The sequence below is a fragment of the Helianthus annuus genome, chromosome 16 (genome assembly GCF_002127325.2).
Source record: "Helianthus annuus cultivar XRQ/B chromosome 16, HanXRQr2.0-SUNRISE, whole genome shotgun sequence".
NCBI lineage: Eukaryota > Viridiplantae > Streptophyta > Magnoliopsida > Asterales > Asteraceae > Helianthus > Helianthus annuus.
The window spans coordinates 177,364,773-177,386,421 of NC_035448.2; the positions used below are offsets into that span (position 1 = coordinate 177,364,773).

A 21,649-nucleotide genomic window follows, 5' to 3' on the forward strand; every position below is an offset into this window, starting at 1 on the left:
GTGGGGAGTGGTGGTGGAATACCGCCGTTGGCTCCGATGCCCCCTATCTTTTATTTCCAGATGGCACTTTGTAAACTTGTAAATCAAAAAGCTTTGCTAAATCAAAAAGCCTTTGCATCCATTAAAATATCAAGATCGAAAGACTTAAGGCTAGGTGTTATACTCTCATGATCGTCCCTAAGGTGGACGTGCGGGGGAGCGGGGAACACCCACATATTAAACCAATGGTAAACAATGATATTAAATGTATTGATTAGCAAGGAACCGGTAAACATTAATAATAAATGTATGTTATAACTTATAATATATGTGTTGATTTTGACATTTTAACCACCCACATATTAATCCAATGATTTATATGAGGCTTACTCATTTGGTAAATGTTTTTAGTGGAAGGTTTTTGATTTTAACCAAAGGATGTATATATAGAAGTTTGGGGTGTTTTGTCTAGGGGATTCTTACAGGGGTCTTCGAATTGTTCCTGTTAAAAAAAAAACCGTATTAAACCAAGAAACCGAGCACGTTGAGCATATTACCACTATCGTTTTTAGAATTTTTGCTTCCCAAGACCACTAAAACCCACTGAATTTCCACTTATAACGGTAAGGATAAAAATAGTCGCACTAGATGGGATTAATTCCTATTAAAATATATGAACATGAGTTTTTTTTTTTTTTAATACATGATATATGAACACGAGTTTTTTTTAGTATATATATCGAAGAAAATTGGTTTGTAATCCACTTAGATTCCGACATTTAGTCAACAACTCAACACACTTGCTTATATCTCTAATTCAGTTGATACCGAAAAGGTAAACCGGCGTCTGCTACCGGACATGGGCTCTGTCAGCTATTCATACAGGTACAAATCTGCATCCTGTTAATTTGCATTTTGTCTACATTTTGCAGTCACTTATTTTTGTATTTATAATACTAATAATAATAAACTAAATTTACATTGCCATGGTCCCTTCTCCTAGCTCACCCAAATCCCCTTGTTTCCCCGAGTGTCTCAATTGGTTAGTTGATAATCAGCTTGATGATGGTTCATGGGGTCTCGTTAATCACAGTCGTACTCATCCGTTACTTAAAGATTCCCTCTCTTCAACATTAGCATGTATTGTTGCATTAAAACAATGGAATGTTGGGGAAGACCAAATTAATAAAGGTAACCGTTTTTTGCTTGCTGTCTTTCAAGTGTTATCGTTCATTCATTAAATAGTTGACTCTTGTTGCAGGTCTACGTTTTATCGAGTGATCGAATCTTGCTTCGGCTACTGCAAAAGTCAACCATCTCCCTTTGGTTTTGACATCATATTTCCTGGTATGCTGGAGTATGCGCAACAGTTGAACATAAACCTACGTTCAAAACAAACAGATTTTTACTTTAATTAACATGAGAGAGATTTGGAGCTAAACAGTAAATTTGAGCTGGGGCAAAATCGTAATTTGGCTGGGAGGAGAAAAAAAAAAACAAAACCAACAGCAAAATTATAAAGAGTAAATTACAAGTTTTGTCCTTTATGTATGTCCCAAATTGCAGGCGCTGTCCTTTGTCTTTAAAATTGATGAGTTTTGTCCTTAATGTTTGCAAATCTTGCACGTTATGTCCTTTAGGCCAAACCTAGTTAGATTTTTTTGGTTAAATCAGATTGCACAAGGGCATTTTAGTCTTTTTACCTTCTTAAGGGGCATTGTGTAAACAACTTTTAATGAGGGACTCTTTGTACAAAATCAAAAAATAAAAGGTTTTATATAAACTTTATATTCTCTCTCTCACTCTCATCAGATTTTCCCCTCTCTCTCTTCTCTCTCTCTCATCTGAAAATCCATTATGGGACATCTCTCTGTTTTATGAAACAAGAATGGTTGTTGGAGGTGATTAGGGGACATCTTTCTGTTTTATGAAACATCATTACAGCACCGCACCGGAACAATGAATCGAATCAATCAACGAAACCACACATCTATCGATCGAAACCGGCTCAGAAATCGGCAACGGCACAACGAATGAACCTGAAACCTTGAGTACTTGAAGCTGAATCGGCACCGACACAACGAACGAATGAATCAGAAATGAATTTGTTTGATTTTTTTCTCTCTCTCTCTCTATCTCTTTAAAACCCCATTTGTATATTTTTTTCTGATTTGCACAAATCTTTCAATCCTTATAGCTGCCAACATTGAAACGACTGTGAATTTGTGGATTTTTGGTTGTTAAGTTGATTGGGGGATTTGGGGATTTTTGGTTGTTTGAGTTGTTATTTGGGAATTTTGGTTTTTGATTTTTGATTTGGAGATGGCAGTGGCGGTATAGTGACGGGATCGATGATGGTGGTGGATTAGATTGAATGTGGCGGTTGATGGTGGTTGTTAGCAGCGGTGGAAGTGGGTGGTTGGTTGTGGGATGGTGACGGGTGGGTGGCGGACGTTCAATCTGTTGCTGGATTTTTTTGGTTACATATCTTTAAACCAAAAAAGGGTTTTAATTTGGTGAATTCATACATTTTTTTTTTGTTACAAAGAGGTGTTTATGGTTTTGTTCAGTAGGTTTGATCTTGTGTGGGTAATTAGGGCTTAGAACAGATCAGGGTTTAGAACAGATCAGGGTTTGATATTTTGTCTCTTATCAGGATCGATATTCGTTTGGGTAATTTGAATTTGATCTTGTTTGGGTAATTCTAGAGAGAGGGCAGAGAACATTTTGTAAAGAGAGGAGAGAGGGAGTTAGAGAGAGAAAGAGAGAGCATGAACAAATTTTTTTTTATATATTTATTTTTTTTTATTTTTACACAATGCACCCTTGTTATAAGTTATTTACAAAATAACCCCTAGGGAGGCAAAATGACAAAAGTGCCCTCATGTGCCCTGCACATGCCTTCATTTAACCAAAAAATCTAACTGGGTTTGGCCTAAAGGACATAACGTGCAAGATTTGCAAACATTAAGGACAAAACTCATCAATTTTAAAGACAAAGGACAGCGCCTGCAATTTGGGACATACATAAAGGACAAAACTTGTAATTTACTCAATTATAAATTTAAACGGGACAAAGTCGTAATTTAGTTGGACCAGTGGGGGAAGTGCTAGACAATTGGCTTACACTATTCCCCCATCTTGTGTTTGTATGTATGGTAAATTTAAAACCATCTGGAAAATAATTTTATTAAATAAATCTATGAAAGTAAAAAAGGTGCCATGAAAGAAAAACAACCGGTGCAATTGGTTACAGGTTACTTTTTTGAAAAAAAAAATACATATACGTTCATATTTAACAAGTTGAGTGACTTAATTAATGTGCAATAGTGATTATTTCTCCAATATATTCTGTAAGTGTAAGTAGTTTGGTTTTTTATAGATATTAACCACAAACGAACTACACAATATGGATCATCAAATCCATCAACTATTTGCACAATTATTGTAGAATTTTTTATTATATTTTTGCAGATTTTTTTGTTGATTTTTCGCAGATTTTTATGTAGAATTTTTGCAGAATTTTTTTTTTTTTGAATATTTGTAGAATTTTTTAGTTTTATACAAAAAATAATTACTCATATTTTTGCTGATTCTAATTCTGTGAGTAATCTAATTTTACTTTGGGTAGAAAAATTAAAAGAAATGTATAAATTAGGTAAAAAAATTAAAGGGATATAGAAAACTACCCAAATAGGTAAATATTTTTCAAAGTACCCAAATAGGTAAATACTTTTTGTATCTACACTAGTTTGGGAAAAACCTCCTTATAATATGTGTTGATTGCTACATTTTAACCGCCCATATATTAAGCCAATAATTTATATGAGGCTTGCTCATTTGGTAGATACACTTGTCTTTTAGTGGAATGTTTTTTGTTTCAACCAAAGGATATATATAACTATATATATATATATATATTTATATATATATATACATATATATATATATATAGTGAAAGTGTAAAATACAATATCCCTTAACGTACAATACGTACGCGCATGTTATAAAAAAAACATGTTGGAAATCGCATGTTGTTTTTTTTTTTTTTTGATGAAATTGCATGTTATTTTTTTTTAGCAATTTCGCATGTTGGTTTTTCTGATGAAATCGCATGTTCAAAATTGAATTCGCACCAGATCGGACGGCTGAGATGAGCGCGTACATATTTTAGGATAAGAGATATTGTACGTTAACCTAACCCTCTATATATAGATATATATATATATATATACATATATATAAATATATAGAAAAAGTGTATTGTACAAAATGGCTTAACATACGCTACGTACGCGATGTGAAATCGCATGTTATAATATAGCATGGATGAAATCGCATGTGATAATTTTGATGAAATCGCATGTTTGTTTTTTGTAACAATTTCGCATGTGATAATTTTGATGAAATCGCATGTTGGTTTTGTAACAATTTCGCATGTGGTAATTTTGATGAAATCGCATGTTAAAAAACCAACATGCGAAATTGTTACAAAAAACCAACATGCGATTTCAATGTGGGATGAAGATCTGACGACTGAGATGATCGCGTACGTAATGTAGGATAAGGGCTCTTGTACATTAACCTAACTATCTCTCTCTCTCTCTCTCTCTCTATATATATATATATATATATAGGGAGAGGATAATGAGAAAAGTACATATAAATGAGAAAACTAGAAAACTAACAAAAAAAGCCTAAAAACCTAAAAAGCATACTAATTTTTTTTTACAGTTTTTTTATAAAAAAAATCGTTATTTTTATATATAAAAAAATTCAAAAAAAAAAAAAAAAAACTTGCACATGTGCATTATATGTGTACTACACATGTGCATCACATGCTTAACATTAGCTTTTAAGTTTAGTTTAGCTTTTAGAGTTAGGTTTTTTGAATGTTTAGGATTAGGATTAGGTTTTTGGGTGCGTGTGGGGGGGGGGTCAGGTTTTTTTCAGGTTTATGTTTAGGGTTTAGTTTAGGTTTTCGGGGGGGGGGGGAGGGTGGGGGTTTAAGTTTTGGGGGGGGGGGGTGGGAGGGTTAGGCTTTTGGTGCGAGGGTGAATTTAGGTTTTGGAGGGGGGGGGGAGGGGGGTTAGGTTTTTGGGGGGTGTCGGTGGGGGTGGGTTAAGTGGTTTAGGCTTTCCGCATTAGTGCACATGTGCAATACAATTTTTTTTTTAAAATTTTTTCCATACATAAAAAATAGCGAATTTTTTTAAGAAAAAATTGGTATGTTTTTTAGGCTTTTTTAGTTAGTTTTTGGTTTCCTCATTTAAACTAGTTTCTCATGATCAAGAGGGGGGGGCGGGTGTTCTTGTCTAGGGGATTCTTGAGTGTTGCCCCCTTATCATAGATTCTAGGGCTGTAAACGAACACGAACAAGGCGTTGTTCGTGTTCATTAGATATAATGTGTTCACAAATGGTTCATGAACACTTATCGAACGAGATTTTCTGTTTGTGTTCGTTCATTAAGGAAATGAACGTGTTCACAAACACAAACACAAATGAACACTATATAAAATTAGCGAAGACGACGGTGGCTAGAGGTGGATGGTGAGATGGAGCGACGCTAGACCTTGAAGCTCTAATGGTTGAGCGAAGGTCGATAGTATTTGTTGATGTAAATAATGAGAAGAAAAGTGGAGCGATGCATAAACAAGGTGGAAATAGAGTTTCTTATTTTATTTGTTTGGATAATAAGATAAATAAGAATTAAAGATTATAAAAAGTTTAGATAAAATAAATGAATGCTAAAAAATGTTTAAAGAACAACATAAACAAACGAACATTAACGAATGTTCACGAACACATTGTTGAACGTTCACGAACGTAACTCAATGAACGGGACATCTGTTTGTGTTCGTTCATTTAACTAACGAACGAATTTTCTTGTTCATGTTCGTTCATTAAATAAACGAATGAACGTAAACGAACTTCGCGGCGAACGATTCACGACTTGTTCGATGAACGTTCGGTTCGTTTAGTTTAGAGCCCTACTAGATTCCCAGGGGTCTTCGAATTGTTCCCATTAAAAGAAAAAAAATCCATACTAAATCAATAAGCCCAACACATTAGGTATACTACCATCATCGATTTTGGATTTTCTGTTTCCTTTGCTATAGCAAGTCCACTAAAATCGACTAAGCTCCCATTTATCAGTCTCTAAAACCGACTAACCTCCCGTTTATCACGGTCAGGATTAAAATGGTCGCATTAGGTGGGATTAATCCTGCTAAAATATATGAACATGAGTTTTTTAATATACACACATATATTTTTAATATATATTTTTAATATATATATATATATAGGGTTAGGTTAACGTACAAATACGCTTATCGTATATTACGTACGCTACAATCTCAGCCGTCAGATCATCTTCCGGCATTGAAATCGCATGTTGTTTTTTTGTAACATGTGTACAGTCTCGCTAACTATTAGTTTATACTAAATACACAGCTGTTAGTTTATACACATCTGTACAGTCTTTTATACATCTGTGTAATATATTCATAAATGGTTACATATGTGTATATTAACAACATATAGTATATTATGCATGCATACGAGTAGATTAATATAAAAATTATTGAAATTAACGAAAACGAAACATATGACATGTATGCAAAAATAAATAACTTCATCGCATATTTAAAAAAAAAAATTTAATGCCCAAAAATAATTACAATTTCAATCTCAGAGAATTTTTCAATATTTATTGAAAATTATGAAAAGTTAAAAACAATATATTATCATATCTATATATATATATATGGAGGGTAGGGATAATGTACATTAATTCAGAAGTGTGAGAACTGTGAGAAGTGTATTATAACACTATATATAACACTATATAACACCATATATAAACCGTATAACACTATGTAACACCATATAACACTATGTAACACTATATAACAATATATAACACTATACATCTATCATAGACATGCTATTAAACAAAATATAGTGTTATATTTGTTATATAATGTTATATAGTGTTACATAGTGTTATATGGTGTTATATTGTGTTACATAGTGTCATACGGTGTTTATATGGTGTTATATAGTGTTATATATAGTGTTATAATACACTTCTCACACTTCTGGATTAATGTACAGGATCCTCTACCTATATATGGATAATAAAAGAAAAAACAATATTAAAGTTGAAACTAAAACAAAATCTATGGATAAAGAAATGATGGAGAAATAATTAAAAATGAGATAGGGAGTTAAGAGAGGAAAAAATTTAGGGATTTTAATTAAACATACTTGATTAATGTCAATCTTACCCTTTTAATCTAAAAAAGTGATCAAGGGTCAAGATTAGTTCACTTAGTTCACTATCAAGAAGTTGTTCACTCTTGAACCTAATCATATATATATATATATATATATATATATATATATATATATATATATATATATATATATGGGAAGGTTCATTTGAGAAGAAATTTAATGTGAGAAGAAAAAGAAGAGGCATAATGGTAAAACATTAAATAGTTTATAACTCCTCCCATTAATTATGTTATCTCTCATTAATAAAGAAAAAAATATTTTATCCTACACATTTCAAAATTATCCTACATATATCTTACACTTATTGAAATTTACCTTACGCATATCGAAACTTATCATACACATTTAAAAATTTATCCTACACATACTAAAATTTATCCTACACATTTCAAAATTTGTCCTTCACCATAAATTTTTTTTTTTTATCTTGAAAGAGTATATTTAAAAGTGAGTTACAAATTTAATTAGTTAGCTAAATTAAAAACATTAAACACACATATTAAATGAAGTAAAATGGAGTATTTCTATTGGTTTAAAACTTATTCTTTTTATTCTTACAAATTTTTTCTTCTCATTTGAACTCTCATATATATATATTAGTCAACACACTTGCTTATGTTGGCGGTGGACATGCCATGAGCAAGGGGGGTTGCTGAAGGGGTTTGCCTAACCCATCCCGCACACCCTTATATCTTCTTCAACGCATCTCTTGCTTCTGTTGTTCTACGCAATTCTCAGGTACTAATATTTCTAATTCTTTTGTTCCGCTTTATAATATGCCTTTGTTTCATTTCATGCGTTTATGAAGATTGTAACTTATATACATATTTAAATATTGGGGGTGAGAACCTTCTCCACGATCCTATGCAGTACAAATAGCTTTCAGATATTTAGGATGCATTCTAATTTGGTCTGATGGTGTTGATATTAGGGCTAGTTTTTTTGACCTATAATTTAGGTTCATAAGTTTGTTAAACTGTGAGCAATGTTCGGAAATTGATCAAGTTTGGTGGCAACTTCATGGTAAAATGCTTTGAAAATTGCTTTCACAAAATGGTTCTTGATGCAGAGTTTATCGAATTCGAACCGTTAAGTTGATTTTTTTACTCATAACTAAAAGCTGGGTTGAGAAACTCAAATTTGAGGTGAAATTTCTATTTGTTAACGTTTAGTTGTGAAAAATTTGACCCGACTTGACTGTTTGGTTGTGATAAAGGCAGTGTTGTAAAAGTCGCTAGGCGGTCCCTAGTCGGCCGACTGGGGAGTTGGGAGTAATCGGAGTACTCGGAGAGTACTCGGAGAGTACGCGGACATGGTAAATATAAATAAAATTAATTGTTATATATTATTTATGTGTTAAAATAAGCATAATTCATGTCAACTGTGTATAATTTAAAATGAAACATGTTTAAAGTTCAAATATTCTGAATACAAGTCCGGCTAGTCTGAGTACAAGGCCGAGTAGTCCGAGTACAAGGCCGAGTAGGCCGATTTTGACCGAGTTTGACCGATTAAAAGTCAACAAACCACGTTGACCGCCTAGACCGACTAGGCCGACTAGGCTCCGACTAGGCCGACTAGGCTCCGACTAGGCCGACTAGGCGCCGACTAGGACCGAGTACTCCCGAGGCCGACTAGTTGAGACCGCCTAGGAGGAAGTCGCCAAGGTGGAGGTCCGAGGACCGAGTACTCGCCGAGTACTCGGCCGAGGAATCCGACTTTTGCAACACTGGATAAAGGTGACCACCGACAAAAGGTGAACCCACAGAAAAAAAATCCCGGTCTGCTACGGGAGAAACTCATCTAATACTTATATTGAGGGCTTTTTTTTTTTTTTTTGATTTTTTTCTTTCTAAATCGACGTTTTTTTTGCTGCCAATTGAAACATGAAAAAAAAAAAGAATTTTTCTAAAAGAAACATCAATGAATATTACACAAAGCATGACTGACCCTTTGGATGTATATATAGGAGTTTGGGGGGTTTTGTCTGTCTTGCCCTCCTTATACTAAATTCTCAGGGGTCTTCGAATTGTTCCCATTAAAAATAAAAAACCGTACTAAACCAGTAAACCGAACACGTTGGGCATACTACCACCAGTGGCGGACATAAAAAAATTTCATGGGGAACGCAAATTTTAGCGTTTTGCGTCTATCTTATAGTACTTTTCCAGTTCGATTTGGATCAGATCGGATCACAACTTTCTTTTAAATAACATCCATTGTTATGCTCTAATATTCAAGACCCCAACAAAACATGTTGTATAACGAATTAAAATATCCGAAGTAATAAACAAGTAAATCTCTAACAAGCAGCACATAATACAACATACTATAATAAAATAAAACTTAACAAATAATTTTGATAATTATTTCAACGGGTAAAAACAAGTAAATTATAAATTTGAAAAAGAATTTTATAATTCAAATATGTAAACTCGAGTGCTTTTTTACCATAATAAAATAAAACTTAACAATTTTATAATTCAAATATGTAAACTAGAGTGGTTTTTTACCATAATAAAATAAAACTTAACAAAAAAAAAACAAATAATTTACGACGTGACATGTAAAAAAAAAAAAAAACTTAACAAATAATTTAGGTAATATTTTAAACGGGTAAAAAACAAGTATATTACAAATTTTAAAAACAATGTTATAATTTATATATGTAAACTAGAGTACTCTTTTACTACGCCAGGCATCATTTGTAAGGCTTTCCAAAAATACATATTGTTGTCTACCTATGATGAAACCAAAACCTTTTAAACGAACGATCAATATACACATATATAGTGTACTAGGTTAGAACCCTGTGTATTACACGGATTAAATAAATGTAATTTTATATATTAAATAATAAAAAGTTATATATTTATGAACACGTATATTGTACGGGTTAAATAAATATAATTTTATATATCAAATAATAAAAAAATGATATCTTTAAAAACCATGTGTATTACACAGATTAAATAAACGTAATTTTGTATAGTAAATACTAAAAACATCGTATCTTTAAAAAACTCGTGTATAATCGGGTTGAATAAATCTACCAAATAATAAAAAAAATTATATCCTTAAAAACCCCGTATATTACACATGTTGAATAGATCTAAAATTGAGTTATATCTTTAAAAACCATGTGTATTACACAGATTAAATAAATGTAATTTTGTATATTAAATACTAAAAACATCGTATCTTTAAAAAACTCATGTAAAGTCGGGTTGAAAAATCTACCAAATAATAAAAAATTATATTCTTAAAAAACCCCGTGTATTACATGTGTTGAATAAATCTAATTTTACATAGCAAATGATAAAAAAATTATATCTTTAAAACTTGGTGTATTACACGAGTTATATAAATATAACTTTGAATAGTAAATAATAAAAAAATTATTTTTAAAAACCCAGCATTTTACACGAGTTGAATAAATATAATTTGTATACCAAATAATAAAAAAAGTTATACTTATAATAAATTAGGATAACATTATTATTAATTTATTATTTATATATTTAATATAAGATAAATAGGAAAGAGAGGTATTTGTTTTAAAACTATATTAATTAAATTAAAAATTTAGATTTGAAAATCATATTTTATTAAAATATGATAAGATTTAATATTAATTTACTATTTATTTTAGTTAATATAAAATAAATATAGATTTGAGAATATCTTCAATAAGTGATATGTGTCTAAAAGTTGGTTTCTTTTATTATAGTAGATAGATTATAAAAAAATTTCTTCTCAGGATATGTTGAAAATGCCTCTAAAATTAATATCAAAGGATCATTTTATTTATTGTATATGCAATATCGTTGAACAAAGTTCATTTTTGTCGATCCTAAGAACATCACGATATATATTCATATTTTTAATGAATAGGAGATTAAATTAAATAATAATTATCCATAAGATATTAGACTAAATAATATTTAATAGGAGGATTATCTATAATTAATTAAAAGAAATTAAATAAAAATAATAATTATCTATAAAAGATAGCCTAATATGATGACAAGTGTCCTCAAAATGGTTTCTTTTATTATATAGTATAGATATAAAAGTTTTTACTTATATAAAACAAAAAAGCAATACATAAAAGAATAAACAAAATTAACATCTAAATATTTTTAAACTAAATAATATAAATTAGTAAAAGTAAAGTTCTAGTAAAATAAAATTATATAATTTTTTTATTAGTAAAAGACAATTCTAAGATGTGTAGTTACTGTGTATGTGTAATTACTAAAATGCCCCACCTCCTTTTAAGTATTTACTCACTATGCCCTCATCTTCTTCCCACAACTCATCTTTTCTGCACCTCTAACTATTCTACCATACAAAAAAATCCAATGAACACTTATCCCATCGTCCTCATTTGTAGCTTGCCAGATTTTATGGAGGGTGATCACAAAATTTTATGGGGTGCGCTTGGGATTTTAACAGTAATAATGAACAAGTCGATGATATCAAAGTCAAGGTTGAATTGTTTATTGATTGATAATCAAACTACTACAAGGCAATAATATAAATACAAAGATGACATGTACGTAATAAAGGAAATAAGTAATGAGGGCCTTCATCCAAGGAGAAATTATCTATGCAAAAATATGGAAGAGGAATAAAGGAATATTATAGAGGAATATTGCCACTACTCTCCCTCAAGTTGGAGCGTGTAAGTAACAATCCATACTTGATTCAACGTGGAAGGGATGTATCTCTTTGGTTTCTATCCTTTCGTGGACAAAGTAACAATCCATCTCCACGTGCATTGTGCGTTCATGAAAAACGAGATTATTGGCAATGTGCGAGCAGCTTGATTGTCGCAAAAAAGTGGTGTAAGACCATCCAAAGGAACGTCGAGCTCATGTAGGAGCCATCGCAACCATAAAATCTCACTGGTGGTAGAAGCCATTGATCGGTACTCGGCTTCGGCAAAGGAACGAGAAACAACGGATTGTTTCTTAGTTTTCCATGAGATTGGAGCACCTCCTAGTAAAAGTAAGTACCCGATTCGAGAGCGTCTCGAAAAGGGGCAGCCAAGCCAATCCGCATCACAATACCCACTAGCTTATAGCTATTTTGTCACAGCCCCCGACCCCACCCTGGGAGCGGGAGCCGCGAGCCAGTCAGATGGTATCGGTGTTTATTAATTTGGCAGCGGAAATTTTCAGTAGGACCATAGTTAGGAAATATTTTTATCAGAGTTAAACATCAAAATGTTTAAAATAGATAAACGGGATAAAACCCAAGTTTTTCTAATAATACATTTATAATGAACAAGTGGGACAAATCCCGATTTTCATTTGTAATATATTTATAAGGGTAAACCTTAATTATTGAAAACATGATCTCCTTTTTATTTAGCTAACTTTTATAGTCACTTTTCTAAACATTCAGTGCTCTCCAGCTGGCTTTTATTGGCTTTCACATTGTGTTACCTGAAACGCGTTTTAAAAACATTTTATCAGCAAGAAATACAGAAATACTGGTGAGTGCATCTTAGTTTAATCAAAACAGTTTTATCATTGTACAGTATTGAGGGCATCCGTAATTACATTTGTTTATATCTACTTAATTACCACCCACAGTACTGTCAATCCTGACCTGTAGTCATGCTACTACTCCTAGTGTAGTAACAAGTAATGTATACAAAACTCTAACATACCGACAGTAATTGTAGAATACAAATACTCAATTACTGTTAATTATACTTTAAAATAATTGAGGTTTTATAAAAACAGTTTATGAAAAGCAGATGTACTCACTTTTGTAGGCTTGGGTATTTCTACAGGCTTCCTGGTAATATTATAGCTTCCTATTGTTTTTCCTGGTTATTATTTATTAAAATTAAACAATGCACATGTATTAGTAAAATAACCCAATTTATATTAGCTATACCCCCGAGACAGAACTCCAACGACTGAGTCAGGCAGAGCCTTAACATGCGTTACGGAACTCTAGATCAATCGGGCAGAGTAATTAATACGTAAAAGGGGGTTATAATACTTACAACGAGGCAGAGCTTCGCTTATTAGGGGGTATTTGGCTATAGTTTTAGCCTATTAGGAGTTGAGAGAAAATAAAGAAATTTGAACGGATTGAAATGCCGTTCTCTGCTCCTTTTATAACTGAGACAGAGGTCTCTCGCGCCCCGCGAGAGCCTCCTCTTTCTTCCGTCACGGCCCGCAAGAGCCTAAAAGGCGGCGGTAAGGTCGATGAGTCACCAAGTAGGTCCGACACGTGTCGAGACACGTGGCGCAAGCAGTGTCCGGCAAGTAACAAGTTGTCGTGCCTCGCGACAGAGTTAGGCTATCTGAGACGCGACCCGCGAGCGACCCCGAATGTTTGTTTTTCTTGGTTTTTATTAATATTAATTTTTTTCGGGTCTATTTCTCACGTACGGGATGTATTTAGAAACGTTTAGGGTCGTTTTCGAGGGTTGTTATATATTTTCCCGTGACAAAAGAATTCCTTAACCTGGAGTTGCTTTGAGATAGCATAGAACATGATGAACCGCATCGAGGTGAGGTTGTCTAGGATCTTAGACAAATTGGCTGAGAACATTAACAACATATGTGATGTCGGGTCTGGTGGCTTGTAGATAAAGTAATCGACCCACGATCCTGCGATATCTACCGCCATCTATTTTTGGTTATGTAGTTCCTTTGTCTAGTTTCAAGTTTGGTTCCATAGGAAATGTGCCCGGTCGACATCCTTGGAAGCCACAATCTTCGAGAATGTCGAGAATGTACTTTCTTTAGCTCAGAATGAGCCCCTTTGAAGTACGAGCTACCTCAATTCCCAGGAAATATTTGAGATCCCCAAGGTCCTTGATGCTAAATCGGAGATTTAATTCATTCTTCGTTTCTTGAATCATCTCCTAGTTGTTACCAACCATAATGACGTCATCCACATATATTAAAATCGCCACAATGTTGTTGCCTTGTTTGCGAATGAATAATCTTCCATGCATTGTTGAAAGCCCAAGTCGAGTAAAGAGGATGTGAATTTTTGATACCAATTCCGTGAAGCTTGCTTTAGGCCGTAAAGAGATTTCCTCAACCTGCAAACTCTAGTTTCCCCTTCCTTAGAAATCCCCTGTGGAATCTTCATGTAAACTTCCTCGTGCAAGTCCCCTTTCAAGAAGGCGTTATTGACATCCATTTGATTAATAATCCAATTCCATTTTTCAACGATGGTCAAGAGAGTCCTAACCGTCACAAGCTTGGCGACAGGAGCGAAGGTTTCGTGATAATCAATGCCTTCTTGTTGTGTGAATCCTTTTGCGACAAGACGAGCCTTGAAACGCTCAATCTCCCCATTAAGTTTTTACTTTTTTAGACCCATTTGGAATCTATGGCACGTTTCCCTTCCGGTAAATTTTCAAGTGTCCACGTACCATTTTCTTTGAGAGTGTGGATCTCCTTTCTCATAGCTTTTTTCCATCTCTTGTCCTGTACAGCTTGTGCAAAGTTTCTCGGCTTATCATGTGAGTTGATGGCCGTCAAAAAAGCTTTATGAGCCTTTGAAAATTTTTTAGCGGAAATAAAATTGGACAACGGGTGTACCTTTGAGGAGTCTTGATTGGATGCTGGAGACACATGGACTATAGATGGAGGAAGCTTGACTTCGAAGCCTTCGAGATGAGTGGATGAAAATCTAGTTCGTTTGCCCTGTCCTTCAATTGAATCGTGATCAGGGTGCATGTTTTGAGGCCCAACGGTTTCAAAGTTGGGTTCCTGTTGAAGCAAAGGCCCGCTCGAAGTGCGCTCTTGATGGGGAAAAGGCCCAATCGAAGTGGGCTCTTGTTGAGGCAGAGGCTCACTCGAAGTGGTTCTTGTTGAGGCAGAGGCCCACTCGAAGTAGATTTATGTTGGGTTAAAGGAGGCGCATTAATCGGTTCTCCTTCATCTTCGGTTAATAGGCCGTCATTTTGAGCAGACTCAATTGGGTTTTGGTTTTCAATGGAATCAATAGGTGGGATCTCAAGTTCAAAAGGATCGGTGTTTTGAGGGACTTGAATAGCCTTGAAAGGAATGTGATTCTCATGACATCGAACATCTCTTGAGACTATCATTTTTTTTACTTTCAAGGTCATAGATTTTATATTCGCTTGTGAATGGTGGGTACCCTAAGAAAATCTCGGGTCTCCCCCTCTCCTCGAACTTATCCCCTTTAGCGTCGGTGTTCCAATAGTATGCTAGGCAACCAAGGACCCTCATGAAATCATAGTCGGGTGTTTGGTTGTAAAGTAACTCATAAGGTGTTTTATTATCATTGACACTAGAGGGTAGCCGGTTAATTATATAGGTGGTCGTTAAAACACATTCCCCACAAAACCTTTTGGGTAAATTTTCCTGGAGCCTAAGAGCTTGAGCCGTTTCAAGGAGATGGCGGTTTTTCCTTTCAACGACTCTGTTTTGTTGAGGCGTGTATGGGCATGTTGTTTCAAGAACCATCCCATTTTCTTTATAAAAGGTCATCATGTCATTGGAGGTAAATTCACCTCCATTGTCACATCTAACTTTCTTGACATTCTTTCCAAATTGAGTTTGAACCATTTTGTGAAAATCTTTAAGACACCCACTGACCTCATGTTTATATTTTGATAGAAATACCCAAACGGCTCTACTAAAATCACCCACAATGATCCTGTAAATGAGGGTGTACGGTACTTACCCCAAATGTCGCAATGCAATAAATCAAAAAAATCAGTTGTTTTGGTAGTGCGAATGGAAAAGGAAGTCTTGTGTGCTTAGCCTTAGAACAAGCATCACACAACTTGTTAAAAACAATGTTTTTAAGGAAACTAATCTCATAGAGTTTCGCAGCGGAAGCATGTCCCAGTCTTTTGTGCCAGACATCCTTAGTAACAATCATAGCCTTTCTTTTATTCTTGATCATCCCCATCCGATATAGTCCCTTCTTGCATTTACCCGCACCAATCAAGCTCCCCGAGTGGAGTTTCCGCATAACACAAAAATCAAGAAAGAATGTCAGTGCGCATGGCAAGCTTTTAGTTAATTATTTCACGGAAAATAAATTGCATTTGAGATCAGGAACATAAAGGACATTTTTAATTTCAATGTCCCCCTTTAAGGTGCCAACTCCTCTTCCTTTAACAGGAACTTTGTTTCCATCAGCGACGATGACCGGTGCTTCGAACCTGTTTTCATTTTTATTACTAAGAAAATCCAGATCGTGAATATTGTGATCGGCGGCCCCCGAGTCCATTACCCACTCATCCGCTTCTTCCTCTTTTCCTGCGAAGTTGGCGGCGTTGGTACTTTCACGTTTTGTTTTGTTTCCTAACCACCAATCGGGATAACCGATTCTTTTGAAGCAGCCTTCTTTGTTGTGACCATCTCCCACAGAAAGTGCAATGTTCAATAACATCACCACGCAGAGCATCCTTTCCCACCGGCGTATCACGTTTCATTGTTTCCGGTTGTCGTTTTCTTCTCGCCTTCTGGGAACAGGGGCCATGGTTTATATCGGAACAAGGGTTTTGATTAGAGAAGGGTTTTGAACCTATCCTGATACCATGAACAAGTCGATGATATCAACGACAAGGTTGAATTGTTTATTGATTGATAATCAAACTGGTACAAGGCAATAATATAAATACAAAGATGACATGTACGTAATAAAGGAAGTAAGTAATAAGGGCCTTCATTCAAGGAGAAATTATCCATGCAATAATATGAAAGAGGAATAAAGGAAAATTATAGAGGAATATTCACCAATAAATAATACACTAATTATTTTTCTTTTAAGAGGGGCGGCCACCCATCCACATCAAACCTTAGGCCCGCCCCTGATTACCCCTATCGTTTTTATAATTTTGCTTCCTTTCCTATACCAAGACCACTAAAACCCACTGAATTTCCACTTATGACGGCAAGGATTAAAATAGTCGTACTAGATGGGATTAATTTCTACTAAAATATATGAACATGAGTTTTTTTTTTTTTAATATATAATATATGAACACGAGTTTCTTTTAGTATATATATCGAAGAAAATTGGTTTGTAATCCACTTAGATTCCGACATTTAGTCAACAACTCAACACACTTGCTTATATCTCTAATTCAGTTGACACCGAAAAAGGTAAACCGGCGTCTGCTACCGGAGAAACTGATCAATGAACATTACAATTACACAAAGCATGAATGGCCCTTTGTCAACCAAACCTTATCGATCATGGGCTCTGTCAGCTATTCATACAGGTACAAATCTGCATCCTTTGTCTACATGTCATGTTGCTCTTCTTTATTTCTTGTATTGATTCAAGTTTTGTGTTTGAGCAGCACCTTCTCATGTTGGACAAGCTAATCCCACCAATCTGGTATAACTTATTGCAGTCCCTTATTTTTGTATTTATAATACTAACAAACTGAATTTATATGCAGGCCATTGATACAACCAAAGAAAGAATCCGTAAACTGTTCAACAATGTGGACCTTTCGGTTTCTTCATACGACACAGCCTGGGTAGCCATGGTCCCTTCTCCAAGCTCACCCAAATCCCCTTGTTTCCCAGAGTGTCTTAACTGGTTAGTTGATAACCAGCTCGATGATGGTTCATGGGGTCTCGTTAATCACATTCGTACTCATCCGTTACTTAAAGATTCCCTCTCTTCAACGTTAGCATGTATTGTTGCATTAAAACGATGGAATGTTGGGGAAGACCAAATTAATAAAGGTATGCGTTTTTTTGCTTGCTGTCTTTCAAGTGTTATTGTTCATTCATTAAATAGTCGACTCTTGTTGTAGGTCTACGTTTTATCGAGTCGAATCTTGCTTCAGCTACGGACAAAAGTCAACCATCTCCCTTTGGTTTTGACATCATATTTCCTGGTATGCTGGAGTATGCGCAACAGTTGAACATAAACCTACGTTCAAAACAGACAGATTTTACTTTAATGCTACATGAGAGAGATTTGGAGCTAAAAAGGTATTTTTTTTTACGGAATTGGATTTAAATAATCCCAACTATTACCTATTTGCCGGCAACAGTCCCAACTAACAAATTGTTTTGTGACAATCCCAAATTTTAACCTATTTTCTCCCAATGAGCTTTTTCTAACTTATATGATTATCACATAGATGTCATTCGAATGAGATGGAAGCATACCTGGCGTATATTTCAGAAGGACTCGGTAACTTATATGATTGGCATATGGTGAAGAAATATCAGCTGAAAAATGGTTCGGTTTTCAACTCACCGTCAGCAACAGCAGCTGCTTTTATTAATCATCAAGATACTGGTTGTCTTAATTATCTAAATTCACTTTTGGACAAGTTTGGTAATGCAGGTACGCATTTCTTAGTTATTTATCGATATCCTATGAAGAAACTCTACATTGTGCTAACAAATCTAAGGGGTGAATCTCAGTCCCGACAGTTTATCCTCTTGATTTATATATCCGGCTTTCCATGGTTGATACGCTTGAAAGATTAGGAATCGCACGCCATTTCAGCGTGGAAGTTAAAAATGTTTTAGACGAAACATACAGGTAAAATATTCATTTTATTAAATCAAAACACACAGGTTAATGCAAATCCTTTGGTCGAATCTAGATGTTGGGTGGAGCGAGATGAGCAAATATTTATGGATGTTGTAACTTGTGCTTTAGCCTTTCGGTTATTAAGGATCAACGGGTATGAAGTATCCTCAGGTATATATCTTAAACAAAAAACATATTATAAGTCATTTATTTTATTTTATTATATTTTTGTTATATTTTTCATTTTATGACTTGACATGTGGCGTAGATCCATTGGCTGAAATTACTAACGAAGGAGCTTTCAAAGACGAATATGCAGCTCTTGAAGTGTATAATGCATCACAGGTTTTATACCCAGAGGATTTATCTTTCGGAGAACAAATCTTGAGGTCGGGTGATATTCTTAGAAGGATAATATCCACTGATTCAAACCGGCTCTCTAAATTTATTCATAAAGAGGTTGTGATTTTGACTTTGACTCGTAATTACGTATCTTTTTCCATGCAACATATCTGAATGGTTAATTTAATCAGGTGGAGAATGCTCTTAAGTTCCCATTCAATACCGGTTTAGAACGCATAAACACTAGACGAAATATAGATCGCTACAATGTTGATGATACAAGAATTTTGAAAACTACATATCGGTGAGTTTTTAATTTCACGTGTAAATATTTAAAGTATTGAGCAGTGACAGCTCTGAGTATTTTTCTCTGATTAACCCCAGATCATCGAATATTAGCAACAAGGATTACTTAAGGTTCGCAGTTGAAGATTATAACTCTTGCCAATCTATTTACCGTGAAGAATTAAAAGGTCTTGAAAGGTTTGTATCAAAAGTTATTTTTTTATATTTATATTTGAGTAAAATGCCGTTTTCGTCCTGAGGTTTTGACCTTTTGGATCCAGATGTGGAAAAACAAACCTTTGAACGAAAGTTGCAAAACTGGCCAAACCTCAGAGACGAAAATGGCATTTTACTCTTTATATTTTGATTAACAAAGAAGTGACGACGTGGCACCAGGTGGGTGGTAGATAACAAATTGGACCAGCTCAAGTTTGCTAGGCAAAAGACAGCCTACTGTTACTTCTCTGTTGCCGCAACACTTTCATCTCCTGAATTATCGGACGCGCGTATTTCATGGGCCAAAAACGGTATCCTTACTACAGTAGTTGATGACTTTTTTGACGTTGGTGGTACTATCGACGAATTGGCCAATCTGATTCAGTGTGTTGAAAAGTATAATCTTGTTCCATATTTAAGTGATTTTCTTAATTATTTTGAATTTTTAAAGGATTTTGTCTCATAAACTGCAGATGGAATGTAGACGTTGACAATGATTGCTGTTCGGAGCAAGTTCGAATTGTATTTTTAGCATTAAAAGATGCAATCTGTTGGATTGGAGACACAGCTTTCAAATGGCAAGAACGAGATGTAACAAGCCATGTTATTCAAACTGTAAGATATCTAATCTTTTCTGCTTTTATATAAAGAGTATAATACACAGATGGTCCCTGTGGTTTGCTAAAATTTTGGATTTGGTCCTTAGCTTTCTAAAAGTACATGGATGGTCCATGTGGTTCGCACTTTGTAACACTTTTAGTCCCCAGCCAATAAATCTAAAGGTTTTAGCTTGTTCAAGTTAACGACTAAATGTGTTACAAAGTGCAAACCACAGGGACCATCCATGTCATTTTGGAAAAAGCTGGGGACTAAATGCGTTATAAAGTGCAAACCAGGGACCATCTGTGTACTTTTGAAAAGCTAGGGACCAAATCCAAAATTTTGGTAAACCATAGGGACCATCCCTGTACTTTACTCTTATATAAAAAAAGTTGTTCCATGGTCATTGATTTTTATATATTTTTTGTTTCTATAGTGGTTGGATCTCATGAATAGTATGTTGAGGGAAGCTATATGGACAAGAGACGCGTATGTACCAACAATAAATGAATATATGGAAAATGCTTACGTGTCGTTTGCATTAGGACCTATTGTACTGCCCGCTATTTACTTTGTGGGGCCCAAGTTGTCGGAGGAGATTGTCGAAAGCTCCGAGTATCATTATCTATACGAGCTAATGAGCACTTTGGGCCGGCTTCTGAATGATATACATAGCTTCAAGGTAATTTCTTTTTTATTAAAAAAAACAAAAAAGGGTAGTATAGTAATAACGGGTTTTGTTAAATATTAACGCAGAGAGAATATAAGGAAGGAAAACTAAATGCTGTAGCGTTGCAACTGAGTAATGAGGAAAGTGGGAATGTGGAAGAAGAGGTGGTAAAGGAGATGATGACGATGATAAAGAACAAGAGGAGAGAGATGATGAAGTTAGTTACGGAAGAAAAGGGAAGCATTGTTCCTAGAGCTTGTAAGGACGCGTTTTGGAACATGTGTAACGTGTTGAATCTTTTTTATGCGAAGGATGATGGGTTTACTGGAGACACAATTCTTGGTATTGTGAAGGACGTCATTTACGAGCCGTTGAGTTGATTGGAAGTGAAGAACAAATCTAAATCATGTTTGAAAATCATGCTTTTGATGGGGGTGTTCTACTAGTGTTGTATGTCAAGGCAGTATTTAAATAAATACAAAGCATGAGTAATGTTTTTGCTTTTTATTGCCATTTTGCTTTTCATTGTCAGATCAAGTGACTTAATCTGTGAGGTTTTGATCAGATTTAAGTTTATAGTAGTGCACATTCTGAACATTGTTGATAGCAACTATAAAGCTTAGGCTCCATGTTGCCTCCCACATACATGGACTCTTTCATAAAATGTTAAAACAGAATGAATCCTCCCTACTGAAGCAAGTCGGTCAGTTTGAGATCCAAACAGTTAG

The 21,649-nt window shown here is 34.6% G+C and overlaps 1 protein-coding gene across 4 annotated transcripts; it reads left to right on the forward strand.

Moving 5' to 3' along the window:
- The first annotated feature begins 759 nt into the window (after positions 1–759).
- On the forward strand, positions 760–21,431 carry LOC110918028 (ent-kaurene synthase TSP4, chloroplastic). 4 transcript variants are annotated; one of them, XM_035984923.1, is made up of 17 exons: positions 1,032–1,170; positions 1,241–1,326; positions 7,883–8,020; positions 17,395–17,528; positions 17,610–17,647; positions 17,712–18,003; positions 18,075–18,255; positions 18,408–18,616; positions 18,697–18,817; positions 18,882–18,979; positions 19,077–19,267; positions 19,342–19,454; positions 19,535–19,633; positions 19,832–20,047; positions 20,125–20,266; positions 20,688–20,933; positions 21,008–21,431. In XM_035984923.1, the coding sequence occupies exons 4-17, from the start codon at positions 17,444–17,446 to the stop codon at positions 21,299–21,301; spliced, it is 2,325 nt and encodes a 774-aa protein (XP_035840816.1). In that variant the 5' UTR covers positions 1,032–1,170; positions 1,241–1,326; positions 7,883–8,020; positions 17,395–17,443; the 3' UTR covers positions 21,302–21,431. The 4 variants fall into 4 exon arrangements, with proteins under 4 accessions (XP_022018115.1, XP_035840817.1, XP_035840816.1 ...); XM_022162421.2 differs by lacking the exons at positions 1,032–1,170; positions 1,241–1,326; positions 7,883–8,020 and having other exon boundaries at positions 17,197–17,528; XM_022162423.2 differs by lacking the exons at positions 1,241–1,326; positions 7,883–8,020; positions 17,395–17,528; positions 17,610–17,647; positions 17,712–18,003 and adding an exon at positions 760–864 and having other exon boundaries at positions 983–1,170.
- The last annotated feature ends 218 nt before the right edge of the window (positions 21,432–21,649 follow it).